Here is a 15,198-nt window from a genome sequence, read left to right on the forward strand (position 1 = left end):
GGCAAGCCGCGAAGCTCCATGTCGATTGGCTGTCTGTTACGTCGTCAGCTGCGCCACGAACGCGGATTGGTTCGCTACTCTTTGTGTCCACAGCGACACCAAGTAGTAGGAGTTTATAAATACTCACTAAGCGCACGTCCCACTCGTGTGTAAAATACACCTCTTAGCATGAAACACTTTTTTTGTTTTTGTTTTTACTTCTGTGTAGAAATTTGCTGCAAAATGAAGTCGTCCTACAAATGATTCTGATTATGCTGTAAATAAAGTGTTACAGTAGTGTAACCTGCTTGAGATGAATGCATGGACCTGTTCCTCAGATTCAGTTTGAAATAATCCTTTTCCAACCTTAGATATATTTTATAAGTGGTAGAAAGCAGTTCTGGTCTTGTTAATTTGATTATCAAAATTGAGATCACTGTCCAAAATAATTCCAAGACTCCTGACTTGCTCACTGTGTTTTAGAGAACGGGATAAATATGAACACATTTTTCACAAATAAGAGCAAACATTTTCATCTCACTCAGTTTGAAAAGGTTTTGAGACAGTAGTTTATGTTATCAGTGCAGGTTATTAGCTTGAACAGGGGTTAGATCATCAAAGGAAAATTTTAGTACAACTACATATCACCTCCATAAGAATGGTAGAATATATTATGATTATTTATGACAGTACTATGTAGGAACAAGTAAAGGTTAAAGAGTAATGGACCAAGTACTGACCCTTGAGGAACACCTGTTTGAATAATTTCGGTATATCTAAAATTACTAACATAGACACAGAATCTATTATCCTATAGATGTGATAAAAATCAGCTTAATAATAAAGCCTTTGAGTTAAAATGTCATGGTGAGCAGTGTTGAAGGCAGCAGGGAACAAAGATGACCTGCAGATCAATCACTGTTGATCTTCTGGTCATAAGAGCCGTTTCTGTGCTATGGTTGATTCTGAAACCTGACTGGTACTCGTCATATATATTGTGACTTGAAAAATATCAGTTCAGTTGTTTCCAAACAAAAATCTTTTTAAACATGTCGCTTAAAAAGGCAAATTCTAAAAGAAATATGTCTAGCAGTATTTCTAACCTAACCTAGATGCCACAGCTTCATACCAGGTGAAGTTTTTAGCCTAGTCCTCAAATAAAAGACAAATTCAACAAAGATTTCTACTGGAAAAAAGTTTTTAGTCTAACTTGCATCACTACTGCTTCCACAGACAGACTTAATCAGGCCAGCGTCTGTTCTATGAATCAGATTAGTCCCTTCTGTTAACATATCTGCTTTCTTTACGCAATCAGGACATGTAGCTTTAGATGTGCTGCTTAAAAAAAGATTCAGAAGAAAATGTTAGAATACAGAACAAAGTGCGATACTGTCATTTATTGATTTCCACTGACACGGTACAGAAAGAGCCAGAGGCTTGATTTTTTTCGATTATGCATTCCAATAGAATAATATTCATGCCTGATAAAGATAACAGTTCATTACAGAAAGAAGAGAAAACAGTGTGCAGGTGGCCTTCCAATTACCCTTTGCCTGGCTTACATGCCGTTTCAATATTGGTGCCACAGGTTTTATCTTTACTGACAGAGTAAAAACACAAAATATATAACTGTATTTTCGAAGTCTTTGACCAAAATTAAACACAATGCTCAATTCTGGCCAATAGAAAGTTTAGATACATAGGTTACTGACCTGTGCAAACAAGCCTACAACCTATCTTTACATTGTGTTTTTCTTTTAGCAGTAAGACAAAAATAAAGAAGGTGAAATTGCTCAAACTGTGTTTTTGGGTTACCAAGGCAAAACTGTAAGGCAGGCACCTTTTAGATGCATTTTTGCAGGTGACAGAGTCCCATTTGCACAGCTTGCTACAAAAATGACTTTCAAATGGTTTATTTCCAACTATCAGTTTGCCACCTTTATGTTAAGCATTAAACTGTTTCCATAGTAAACGAGATAGAGTGAAGCTACATGCATTTAAAGAACGACAGAACTGAATCGTTTCTGGCAGTGCAAAATGAAGACGGCAGCAAGGCCAAGCGTCCACTTGCAGAAACTGCTTAAATGAAATAAAATGTGCTTACATTTTTGCCATTTGACATCATTGTGTCATAAAAACAATACAAAATCTGAGTGCAACAAAGGCCCTGGTGATAATCTTTGCATTAATTACTTTTAAGTCTTCCTCCCAACAACACACCTTAAACACAGCCACCTAGTATTTCTATACATTTTAGTCAACCCTAAAGCAGAAGTACAGTTTGGTGATCTATAACAGCTCCCATTTGGGGGTTTAAACTCCAACTACTGTTTTAATGACCCACAGATGCTTTTACAACACGCATTCTTGCTAAAGGTAGCACTTCCTAAAATGTGGAACTGTTACCATCGGTTTTAAACTACGGTTTGAATTATCTTACAAGTGTGCACAAATTAGATTAAAAGACGCACTTCTCTTTGTATGAAATATTACACCAATTCTTGACAATAAAATGTAGAAGTTAAGGATGCCACCCTCTACTTTATTACTGTAAAAGCTATACACCTTGCTATCTTAGTGTATTTTACCATCCTGTCTACAACTGTATAGGTCATTTCTGCATCGATGCTGCGTCTGGAAGAAGAAAATACCAACAAAGTTTAATAATGCATCTCTTGACAAAAAGGCAATAAAAGCTACTGTGCTGCCCCCTTTTATTCCTGAGAGCAAAGGGACTCTGATCCAGGATCATAGTACCAATGTCTTCACTGTGACTTAAGAGGCAAACTGGTCACATATCAGCACCCCGATTTAATGATACACTGAACAGACTGAATAGCTGGTTCCTTGCCAGTTTAACCTGTGGCCTATTTGGTCAACAAGCCCCAGTAGAAGACACAGAAAAGAAAAGAAAAGAAAAAGCCACACACAAAGAAAACATGAACAGTCAAACATGCAACACTTCCTGCTTCTTTTAAACGAGCAAAAGATACTTGTTATTCATTAAGGAATAGTTCTTTGCATTCTCCTCTCTGGTGCTACAGAGTACACGATGCATGGTCACATTTTCACAGTTTAGACATGAACGAAAGAAGCCAGAATATCTGAGGATTTAAAAATGCATCAGCTGTGAGTAACAACTGTTCACTTTTTTGTACAAAATTTTAAATCATGAACAACTGCCCGGGGCGACGCTGCGTAGCCATAACTGCTGCCAAAGAAAAAGGATAGGAAACTGTGAATGAATCAGACTCACCAGGAAAAGGACAAAAAAAATTAAATTGGGCTTCAGAAAATAGACCGTTCACATAAAAGCTTTGTATCTTAAGAAAGGCTGCATAAAAAAATGTTTTCATCTTTCTAATGGTGGGATTTTGTTTTTATGCAATGTATGAAAAGAAACCAAAACCAACATTTTAAATGTAGTTCAAGTTTGGATGAGAAACAAATCAGATGCTGTATTCCTCTCATTCAAACAATGCAACCCCAATGTGTCTCCATTTTTTATCCAGGTCTGACAGGAAGTAGGCGGCTGTAGATACAAAACGTGGTCCTCATCCATGAGTTAAGGAGTGAAGACTGCTCACAGAGAAGCAGAAGAAACGGAGTGAACAAAAATATTTAAAAACTGAAGAGGTAAACAATGCATGCCATGCATTTGTGACGTGTATTTTGTTGTTGCTGCTTTTGGAGAGGTCCCTCATTGCGGACTCTCGTTACTCTTTTTGCTCCTTCAGCTCCTCTTTTTTACTTCTGCTCCTCAATTTCACGTTTGACTTCAGCTACATAATGGTGATCTTTTCCATGAGCCACCTCCATGACAGCGAGAGCCTGAAGACAGAAAAACAGATTAGATGCACGTTTGCCTTGACAGCTGATCAAATGTTGAATGTAATAGCATTTGAATGTCAATACAGTGATGTAGCTTCAGACACCAAAGTTAAAATCAATGTATCAAAACATTTACTGCTTCCGCTAGATTTAAGAGGGTAAGTAGCAGCCAGGTCCTGCTGCTCAACTGTACTTGATTAACTGATGATGAACAAGTGTGGCTGCTTCTATAAAACAAATAGTTTTGGCAGTTTACTGGTCTGGAGTGATCTTTCCAGGAGTGGAGGTCCTTTCAAATTCACCAGAAGTCAGATCATTCACTGCTCACCAAAACTGCAAAAAACCTAAGAGCTATATGGCTCAGATGCTACAGACCCCAGGTAGCATGTTAAATGCTAAAGTACACTCAGAAATAAAACGAACAAGTATGGTTGGAGAAAGGGTGATTATTTACAGCCACAAGCTAGAGGACCAGGGCACCTTGCGGTCTCCGGTTGACTGTGACCAACATATTCTAGAGTCATATGTGAGACCATCTGCCCAATAGTCAAAGCCTTACTATCAAGACTGTCATGAAACAGGACAATGATTCCAAGCACAGCAGCAAATCTCAAACTGGAATGTTGTGCAGGGACCTTAAGAGAGCTGTGCATAAACAAATGTCCACAAACCTCAAGCAACACTGTAACAGAGTGGGTTCAAATTCCTTACTTCAGGTTACCACTGTTAAACATTGCCCAACAGACCACTGAATCATGAATCATGGGGTTTACTTAGTTGCTCACGGGACTACGTCTACTCCATTTCCACCCTGACTTAGTTCTAGTACATGCAGAGACGCTCATAAGACACAAAAACAGGACAAAGAATGAACAACTGTCCACTCATCGGTCTCTCCGTGGTCGCTTGTTGCATTTCAAATGCTTTTGCAGCCAACTGCTTACGCAATTGATCTTTTAATACACCAAATATTTATACATGCATTCACCTTCTTCAGAGCTTTGACTCCTTGGGTCTTCTTCTCGAGCCCCAAATACAGACGCCCTAGTTTCAGATACATAGACGCCACATTCAGGGAATACGCTGGATAGTGAACACTGCAGAAAGAACATAATCATCAAAATGAGCTGAAAACATCATCGTAAAAAAAAAAAAGTTAAAACCACATTTTTGGTAGTTTACTGTACATGTACCCAGCTTAAAGGAATAAGAATAAAAGGTGGTTATGGGAGTGGATAACTTAGTTAAGGTGACAAATCAAGAAAGACCCATAGCAACTGGTAAAATACAATCAGAGAAAGAGAGGAACAAAGTGTCTGCTTTATCTCCAAGACTCTTAGTGCAGGGCTTACAAGATAAAAACAAGTTTTTCTTCTTTTTATGCAATACGAAAACAACTTTGATACAGTTACAAATTATAATGTACCATTGTAGACAGTGATTGAATTAATCTAGTCTTTATGACTTGAATTTCCAACAGATCGATTTACCTGTACGGTTGAACGATCTTCTCTCCGTAGCTCATAGCGCCATCCCAGTCCTGCATGTACAGGCACACCCCCATGGCCTGATACATCATGTGCAGCATGTAGACATTTGTGTCTGCAAATATAGCTCCCATCTTCTCCAGGCTGAGCTCACACATTTCTAGCAGCTCACTGGGGGGTGCAAGAGAGTCAAGAAATAATGACACAGAAAAGGCAGCGCAAGAAGAGGAGGCAGCAAAGCTGTCAGAGATCAGGAGAAAGACGAGAATACATTATAATAAGAGAAGGATATTTTTGTAGTGTTTAGCACGCCTGAATTCTTCAATGACATTTTTGGCATAACGGACCATGGATCGGATTTCCTCAGTTTCTGGCGGAGGGTTCAGCTTCCTGATCTCCATTTTTGCCTTGTCCTAAAGACAGAGTGAAAAAAAATAATACCGAGTTTTATAACATTGCATCTTATACAAGACAGTCTTTGGGGGAAGCTATGTTAAAACATAAGAGTACCAAATATAAACAGCTGTACTGTCTGACAACAGCACACTGGGAAAGAAACAAAATTAGACATACAAATATCTCAGTATGCATTAACCAGTAGTTCTGCTTGGATTTTAGAGCACAACATTAAGTCACTGCTTCATAATGCAGTGCATAAAGTAAGCTAATTACAGTCAGATATCATTAAAAGGCAATTCCAGTAAAACCAAAAAAGACCTAAGGAGGGATTTTAGTTTTTCTGAAACTTTCAGATTTCATTCCAAATGTAAAAATGTGCAGAAGTCAAAATGATGCAAAAACATCTTGTCACATGCTAAGTACCATTTCTATTCTAAACAGAACATGCTATGAAGACTGACGCATATAAACAAAAGACTGCATTAGTACCCATACAGTACACTAGTTTATAATGTGGAACTGGGACACAGCCACCACATCTCTGACAGTGTAAGGTGTCGTTTGAAACAAAGGTGGGAGGAAGCACAGGTTGGCACAATGAGGACAATGATCCTGCTGCATTTCCCCAACACACAGCTAATAACTGACCCAGATAATGTACTTGCTGTTTTAGTCCTTAAACTAAATTGTTTGTTGGTACCAGACTCCCATTCAAGATATCAAAAATATATGCGCTCCTAAGAGATAAACTCACAGTACCTTAGACCTGGAGGTGCACTCTGTGCACTGGCATGTGAAAAAATAGGAATCCAGCAACCTCTCCTTCCTGTCCTCTGTGGGGTAGAGCAGGTCTATGTAGCTGTTAAATATCTACAGAGAGAGACATGACAAAAACAACCTACAATAAGAGACTTTTACACTTCTGTAATTGAAGGTTTCAAAATGATGTATTTACTTGCCTCTTCTCCAGGGTTTATCTCTTTAACAGCTCTGACCTCAGCTACTGTGCCTTTGTAGGTCACTATGACATTGGGACTACAGCTATGATTCATCAGTGCTACACTGGAAGGAAGAAGGAGTGAGAGAGACAAGTGAGAGAAAAGCTGTAAAATTAAAAAGACACTGATAAAACACTACATTTAGCAGCTTTGTGACACTGGTACTACAGCTCTGTGGGGTATCACATGCAGTTCTGCCATGAATACTTTTATTTTTTGTAAACTGTATTCAAGAGGGCAGCCAAGTGTGAGCACTATTTGCTTTTCCAAGTTTTTAAGGTATTTTAGTGGCTGATCAGATACCTCTTGGTAGAATTGTTGTCAGCTATGAAGTAGTAATATGTAAAATGACCATAAACAGTTGCTTGTACATGCTTCACATAGCATGAAATAAACAGACAAAATAAATAAAGTGATCTATAAATATAAAAACCTCCTATAAAACAGGCGAACTGTCACTGAGAAAGTGGGATGACATATTCAGGGGAATGAAAAGAGGAATTTATTTTGAATTTAATCTCCTAAAATGTCCACACAGAGCGCTGAATGATGACGACATGTTAGCTGCTTACTCAGGAAAAACAGCTGATCCCAGATGTGAGAGTTCCTCGTCCTCTATGGTAAAACCATTACAATTAACCTGAAGGAAAAAAAAAAAAAGCAGGGTTCAGCAACACGAAAACACAACTTGCATCAGCCTCGGCTGTGCCGTGCCACCCACTTCAGTGAGGAAGAGGAAATTGGAGATTAAATGCAGCTGTGTGATAACAGGCCAAAGAGGTTTCCATTGATGTAGCTTGAAGAGGTGGGAGACAGCCCACTGCCAGACAGATAAAATTAAAGCGCTCAAAGCTGCAGAGTTAAATGGCAAAGAATCAGTGGGCGTGTGATACAGAGCCTAGTTAAAACAAACATGCACTCCTTTATGTCTTTCTGCCTACAAGTGCAGGACAACTGAGAATGGATGGAGGGCTGAAAGATGAAGAGATGGTTCCAAGTTCCCCTAACCCCCAAACAGTATGAAATAAAGATTCTTAGTGGGAGAAGGCTTGAAATCAACTGATGTTAAGCTAGTGTTCAAGTACGGATTATCAGGTGTTTGGGAAAAGCGCTGCCATACGAACAAGGTACAAATTCAGAAACAGGGTAGCTGCATCTGCGTCAGGGTGTCCAGGTTAAAGTGCACACCACTAACTGTAACCTGAATCTCCACCATTTGAGACCAGCTGTGCTGCATGTTTCCAGTCTCTCTGCACTGTTGACTGTCAAAAAGGCAAACCAGTGCAGTGTAGTGATGTCATGCAGAAATATGTTTAGTACCATAAAAATAATGGAAAATAATGCAGACTGTGGGCAGGGAATGGCTGATGTAGCAGTCTCAGTGATAAAGGTAAACACTGCATTGGCGCCGCCATGAGATTTTAGTTTTTGGATCCATTGGTTCACTGACAACTCGAACAGCCATCTGGTGTTTCTTCATTGATACCTGTGCAAATAGCTCCGTGAGAGCCTGTTCATCAGGAAGGTTACTGATGTGTCTGGAGTAGAAGTGATGCAGCGCTGCTATGTCTGTCTGGTTCATCTCCTCCTTTTCGCTGTCCATCTTATCTAAATCTGTCAAAGAGAAAAAGATTAAAAAGAATAAGGGACAAAGGGCTGACAAAGAAGTGAGAAAATTAATAATTACATGAAAAGCAACTGACAATATAACAGACCAGACATTGGGCTTAACATTACTGAGATTTATTTAATTAAATTTATTCACATTTATTTAAAAGAGAACCAAACATGTAAATAATAAACATGTACTACTGAGTTGTCTCTCATTGGCAGGAAAAAGTGAACAAGCAGCTGACTTAAAGTTTGATATTTAAGTCAGCAAAACGTAAATATCAATATAACATTTGACCATTCAGTTACACTGGACCTCTTGCAAAACATTTGACCTTTTTTTCCAAGCATAAAGAAATATATGCATTAAACTGATGATTCAAATAATAATAATAATAATAATAATAATAATAATAATAATAATAATAATCTGGTTCCAAACGGTAAGCAGATGAGAACACCTCAGTGTTAATAAGTGTTAAACACAGCACCACTATGAGCCGTCTGTCTTTGCCAATCACACAAACCCACTCAGACACAGACGAGTAGCAGCAGGCAGCAGCTGGCCAACCATTTGTTTGGTTCGCATGAGGGACAAGTATGAAGGTTAATTCTCTAACAATCCCGTGGTGACACATCTGAGCCGGAAACAACAGTTCAGACTAAATAATAATCCCAAATGGAGCACAGGAAACCGTTTGTTGGCACTTCGGGGAAACCAGAGCTCGTGCATGTGTGAGATTACGACCAATGGGACCTGTTTCACTGTGTTTAACTTCATTAAAACCTGAAAGTTGCACATTAGTAAAGCAGTTAGAACAACTGCAGAAAACAGAAACAAAAATGCCCTGTAAATCTTGCTGCTCGAAAACAGGCTCAGCAGAGTTTAGTTTCTTAATTATGAGCTAAAACTGAGTTATATTAACAGATAAGTGCATCTCAGCATAATCACAGTTTCCCAGTGACGATAGATGAGTTTATTGCTCAAGGGCACAGTGGCAGTAGTTGTTAAAGGAAGGGAGAGAACATGAAATTACAGAAGCCAGAAGCTTGGGATTTAGATCCCCAGTGCTTTGCACACTTGGAGTGAATGAAAGCGACAGAACCAGGACTGGAGGCTACAGCTGAGGATATTAATAGACACACTGCCACAACTGCAGAGACATAGATAGCGCGCGCGCGCGCACACACACACACACACACACACACACAAACTAAAAGTGCATGAATGTCTAACTAAAGTGTATGCTTATGTATTCACACTCACACACAAACGTTAACTTACGAGCTTCAAACTCTTTGAGCAGTAGCAGCCTTTCTGAGGGAGTTCGCTCTGTTGTGGCTCTCTGCAAAATGACAGTGTTTAATGAAAAAACCTGAATCATAGCGATCGCATAATGATGTAACGATATAAACTAAACTTAATTTTCCCTTTACGCTGAATTAAATTACCTGCAGACAGTTCTAGTATAAACGTTCAGCTGAGTTTAGACATTAAAGATCTTTATGGTAATACAGCAGCTTCCAAGCACAGCTCAGGGACAGCAGTGTTCATGAGCATTGTCATCAACCAAGATAAGACCTACATTTAAACGCTGTGGTCAAATTACGACACAAGAAGGCCATGTTAACACTGCACAACGACTGTTCATTTTAATCTAAACTACATGTGTGATTACACTGCGCATGGAAAACTATGTAAATTAAAGTGATGAGTCGAGTCAGATTATTGTGAAGACCCAGATCATATTTCACTCAGATATTTATTTTAAGGTTTGCTTGTTGCTCCTTCCTCTTCTTGCTGTGTTATTCATCCAAATGGTAATTACGGCGTCTTAACCATAACTCTTTATTTTTGTTATGTCGTAATATGTAGAGAACATCTATATCTCTCATAGTTTTTTTTTCCTTTTTCATTTTAGTGTTCATCTCTGAGTATTCTCTGGATACTGAAACATTACTTCTCCTGCTTCTTTGTGTCACTTCACCTGTTTCATGATGATTCTTGCCACCAGTCTGACCGTTTCTGATGGACACCAGTTTTCCCCGTAGGAACACATCGCTACACACTCCAGCTTGTGCATGGGCCAATCACCTCTCTGTGCAAACACACAAACACAGTAAGTGGTAAATTATCCTTTTCTGAATAAGTGTTATAAAAGGAAAAACAACAAGATACGCAAAATTAAGACAGCAAAGAAAAGGAGAATTAAACGGACATTTCTGTCATCAAAGAGTAAATCACTGATAAATTAATGACCGAGGCAAACGTCATTCTGTCTCTGTCTGTACTTTACTGCAGTGTACAGAGTTTGATTTGTACCATCACACTAGAACTAAACAGATCGTCAATAACTGAACATTTGTCAATAACTCAGTAATGTAATGTGTTACTACACTAAATTCAGCAATCACATTACAGCTGCAGTTATGTTGCTACTTGTCTTACAAAGGTTCTTCATTGAGGACAAATAGAAAACATCTAACTGGAGCCTCTGTTGGTCCTGCACTGATGTTAGTTGATGTGCAGGGAAGGAAAATGTTGGAGTGGAGATACAGTCATTAATTTTATTGCACTAAAGAATAAGAGAGCACTGTTAAAGTGCAAACTGCTTACAGGACAGACACAGCTGCATCATGCTGCTAATGCATTATTGGCTCTTTGCAGGCATCTGCACAAGAGAGCATGCTAATGTTAAGCTAGCAAAAGGAGCACTTTTTTGAACATAAAGTACCAACTGACACCTAGTCCTAGTCAGTTCCTTGAGCTGACTTTTGAAACTTACAAAAAGACTTCAAAATCTCCATTAAAAAGACCAAAATGACCATCTTACCTGACAGTCAACATTGCAGTAGTAGGCCTGCTTACATTTACCACACTTAAAAAGGTCTTCTCTCCTGTAATGACACGAAGATGCAATACATTCAGATACTGCTGTACGTAAAAGGGACACTTTCTTTTAAACTACATGAAGAAACAACATGACACACCTGGATGGTGGATACGGGAATAAACTTTATAGTGACAGCCTTCAACTTCTTAAAAAAATGACAATAATAAAAATTCAACCTGGTATTGAACGAGAAGGCCGTGACAGTTTGTTATCGTCTGGGACATAATAGGGAACATAAAGATGTTTAGAGTGTAATTTTAATCACATCTGGGTCACATGCATTGGATCTTAATTTCAGATTAAATTCTCAGGAGCGTCTACAAACATTTTCAGTTCACTAATTATGTCAGATAAGGCACAAGGTACAACACGGGGCAAATATACACACTTGCGTACATGCCTTCCAGTGCACGCCTGTCCTGGACTTGACTTCTCATCTCATGGCTCCTCCTCTTTTGGGACACACGGACGCCTATATTTAGCAACCTAACCTTTCAATGCTCTACAAACCTTTTAATGGCTTCTTTGGTAGGACGCATGTGTGTGTAAGAAAGTGTCAGTAAGAGTGTCACAGAGAGTGAGTTCATATAATGCTATAAAGTGTTGTGAAGGGATTTTAAAATTAAACTGAATCTAATTTCCTGTCATGTTTTTGATAAAGTGTGCCTACACACTCCTCCTACACATGATGCTCTCTGAATGCTGTAGGCCACTCAACAGCCTACACGGTTACTGGTGCAAGCGTGCTAGCTTTGGCAGTCTGATATTACAAAGGCAGCGCTTTGTCAAGTGTGTGCATGGACACAGTCCCTCCCACCCTCCAGAGTTAATCCCCAAAAAGTTGCAAAACAACAAATATAAACGAAGACAAAAAATAAGACAAGACATAGTGCAGAAAATCTAAATTAAATAGAAAAGTCTAAGAAACACAAATAATAACTATGAGACACAATACACCCATGTAGAGAGAGGAAATGACTACAAATTACCATAAAGCCACACAACATTATACAGACATCCGCTACATGCACAGCTGGAGACACAAAAACAACATTATGTAGTTCGTTCTGGGGGGACAAGTGAGGATCTTTAACAGGTCTGTGCCCAGAGCACGTGTTGTATAAGACAAGCAGACACGTTATACTATGGCATCAATAGGGCTGCAAATTTACCAAGTGGTCCTTTAACCAAGTATGCGACCTGTAAATACTGATAACCTATTTAAGACTATATAGGGTATATACACAGTACTTAAAAAGCACTGTATCGTTTTAAAATCCACTCGTGTTTTACTCTCTTGACTCCGCAGTGCTACAAACAAAAGCTGCAGCATCTGTCAGGTGAGCTGGCTCGTCTCACTGACCCACTTTAATCAGCTGAGTAGGTGCACAGGGGTTTAACTGCTAACGTAGCTGTAATGAGGTTAGCTGGCGGTGAACTGGACGTTACCCGCTCCACTCAGTTCTCCTTTTCACAGAGGAAGGCGCCTGCTCGTAACTACCTGTTACAAGAGAGGTCTGTCAGCTGTTTGAGTGAGGTGAGGTGCAGTTTTACCTGGTGAAGCAGTGTTCACAGTGCGCTCCCCTCTCATTCACGGTCAGCACGTAGGAGTAGGCAGGACACGCGAACACCAGCTCCCCCACCGCGAAGTGTCTCAACGCCCGCAGGCCCCTGCCTTTATCCGGGCTCAGAAACCTCTCCGTCCCTTCTATGCCTTCGTTCTTCATGGTATATTTTGTAACGATTCTCCGGTCCCTTACACAGACCACCACCTGTGACTGCTGACCGCTTTAATCAGCCTCTGTCTGAGCTCCTTCTTCCTCCCTGCCCCTCCATGTGTCCGGAGCGACTGCCATCGCCCCCTGCTGGAGAGGCGACGGTAAGGACAGTGCGGCTGCACTTCTGTCGTGAAACGCTTGAATATTTAAAAATATATCTGGTGAATTAAAGATTGTATAAGAAGAAAAATCAAACTGCATAAAAGCACTTACACCATACTGTCTTATTTAAAACTTTCAACAATGTAACATAAAGCAACAAACTAAAGAAGACCTGGGAAAAAGATGTTGTCTCTGCATCTGAAAATGAGTCATGGGAAAACAATATTTAAAAAATTAGTCAGGGATACCACGGGCAAATTTATTCAGGATAAAATCATTAATCGGTATTACTACGCTCCTTTCAGATTACATGAAATTGGTTTAATTAAAGATGTGTCATGCTGGAAATGTAGGCCAGAAAGATGGACTTATGTGCATGCATTAAATCAAATCAAATCAAATCAAATCACTTTTTATTGTCACATCACATGTGCAGGCACACTGGCACAGCACATGCGAGTGAAATTCTTGTGTGCGAGCCCCACAAGCAACAGAGATGTGCAAACACAACAACACAAACGAGCAAAATACAAGAATGGCCAACCTGAAACTAATAAATATATGTACAATATATAATAGTGTATGCATTTCTGGATGTGTATACTAAATATTTTCCTACGTGTGTGTGTGTGTGTGTGTGTGTGTGTGTGTGTGTGTGTGTGTGTGTGTGTGTGTATACACATTTTTACAAATTAAATAGTAAAAAAATAAAATAAAATAATAATAATAATAATAAAATATATAAAATATACAGAGTTGAATATGTGCAAAACAAGTGGCATTTATATACAGTGTGGAGTGCATAATGTTGAAGTTCCAGTAGTGAAGCTGAGGTGTCTATGACGTGTTCAGCAGTCTGATGGCCTGATGGAAAAAGCTGTCTCTCAGTCTGCTGGTACGGGACCGGATGCTGCAGAACCTCCTTCCTGATGGAAGTAGTCTGAACAGTTTATGGCTGGGGTGACTGGAGTCCTTGATGATCCTCCCCGCTTTCCTCAGGCACCGCTTCCTGTAGATGTCTTGGAGGGAGGGAAGCTCACCTCTAATTATCCGTTCAGAGCACCGCACTACTCGCTGGAGAGCTTTGCAGTTGTAGGCGGTGCTGTTGCCATACCAGGTGGTGATGCATCCAGTGAGGATGCTCTCAATGGCACAGCGATAGAAGGTCCTGAGGATGCGGGGGCTCATGCCGAATCTTTTCAGTCTCCTGAGAAAGAAGAGGCGCTGCTGCGCCTTCTTCACTGTTTTGTTTGTGTGTACTGACCACGTAAGATCCTCAGCCAGGTGTACGCCAAGGAACCGGAAGCTGCTCACTCTCTCCACAGCAGCGCCGTTGATGGTGATGGGGGTGTGTACTTCTCTGCACCTCCGGAAGTCCACTATCAACTCCTTTGTCTTTGCGACGTTGAGGGTGAGATGGTTGTCTTGACACCAGTGGGTCAGGGCGCTGACCTCCTCCCTGTAAGCCGTCTCATCACCGTTGGTGATAAGACCCACCACTGTAGTGTCGTCCGCAAACTTCACAATGATGTTGGAGCTGTTAGTGGCTGTGCAGTCGTAGGTGTAGAGTGAGTACAGGAGAGGGCTCAGTACACACCCCTGTGGAGCACCAGTGTTCAGTGTGATGGGGGATGAGGTGATGCTGCCCAGTCTGACCACCTGGCGTCTGTCAGACAGGAAGCTAAGGATCCAGCTGCAGAGGGAGCTGCTCAGTCCTAGATCCTGCAGTTTCCTGTCCAGCTTCGAGGGAACGATGGTATTGAATGCTGAGCTGTAATCTACAAACAGCATTCTCACATACGTGTCTCTCTTCTCCAGGTGTGACAGGGCAGTGTGTAGTGTCAGGGCTATGGCATCATCAGTGGACCTGTTGTGGCGGTATGCAAACTGTAGAGGGTCCAGTGAGTCGGGTAGTGCAGAGCAGATGAAGTCCCTGACCAGCTTCTCGAAGCATTTGCTTACGATGGGGGTCAGGGCTACAGGTCGCCAGTCGTTCAATTATGGAATCGCGCCAAAGTTGTTCATTTTTAGAGCGATGATTTGGATTGTATGGGCCAATAATTTAAGTCTGATTTGCCAACGTCACCACAGATGTCTCCCCTTGAAGATGGAGGTCCTT

At 40.4% G+C, this 15,198-nt stretch overlaps 1 protein-coding gene across 1 annotated transcript; it reads right to left on the bottom strand.

The window, feature by feature from the left end:
• Positions 1–1,361: 1,361 nt before the first annotated feature.
• Positions 1,362–13,017, bottom strand: smyd2a (SET and MYND domain containing 2a). Its single transcript, XM_082543259.1, has 12 exons — positions 12,754–13,017; positions 11,140–11,203; positions 10,294–10,404; positions 9,591–9,651; positions 8,181–8,308; positions 7,267–7,334; positions 6,656–6,758; positions 6,456–6,566; positions 5,590–5,710; positions 5,301–5,475; positions 4,799–4,907; positions 1,362–3,810 (listed from the first exon to the last, which is right to left on the bottom strand). The coding sequence occupies exons 1-12, from the start codon at positions 12,924–12,926 to the stop codon at positions 3,727–3,729; spliced, it is 1,308 nt and encodes a 435-aa protein (XP_082399385.1). The 5' UTR covers positions 12,927–13,017; the 3' UTR covers positions 1,362–3,726.
• Between the last annotated feature and the right edge of the window lie 2,181 nt (positions 13,018–15,198).

Source organism: Aulonocara stuartgranti (genome assembly GCF_965226115.1).
Source record: "Aulonocara stuartgranti genome assembly, chromosome: 1".
Classification (NCBI taxonomy): domain Eukaryota; kingdom Metazoa; phylum Chordata; class Actinopteri; order Cichliformes; family Cichlidae; genus Aulonocara; species Aulonocara stuartgranti.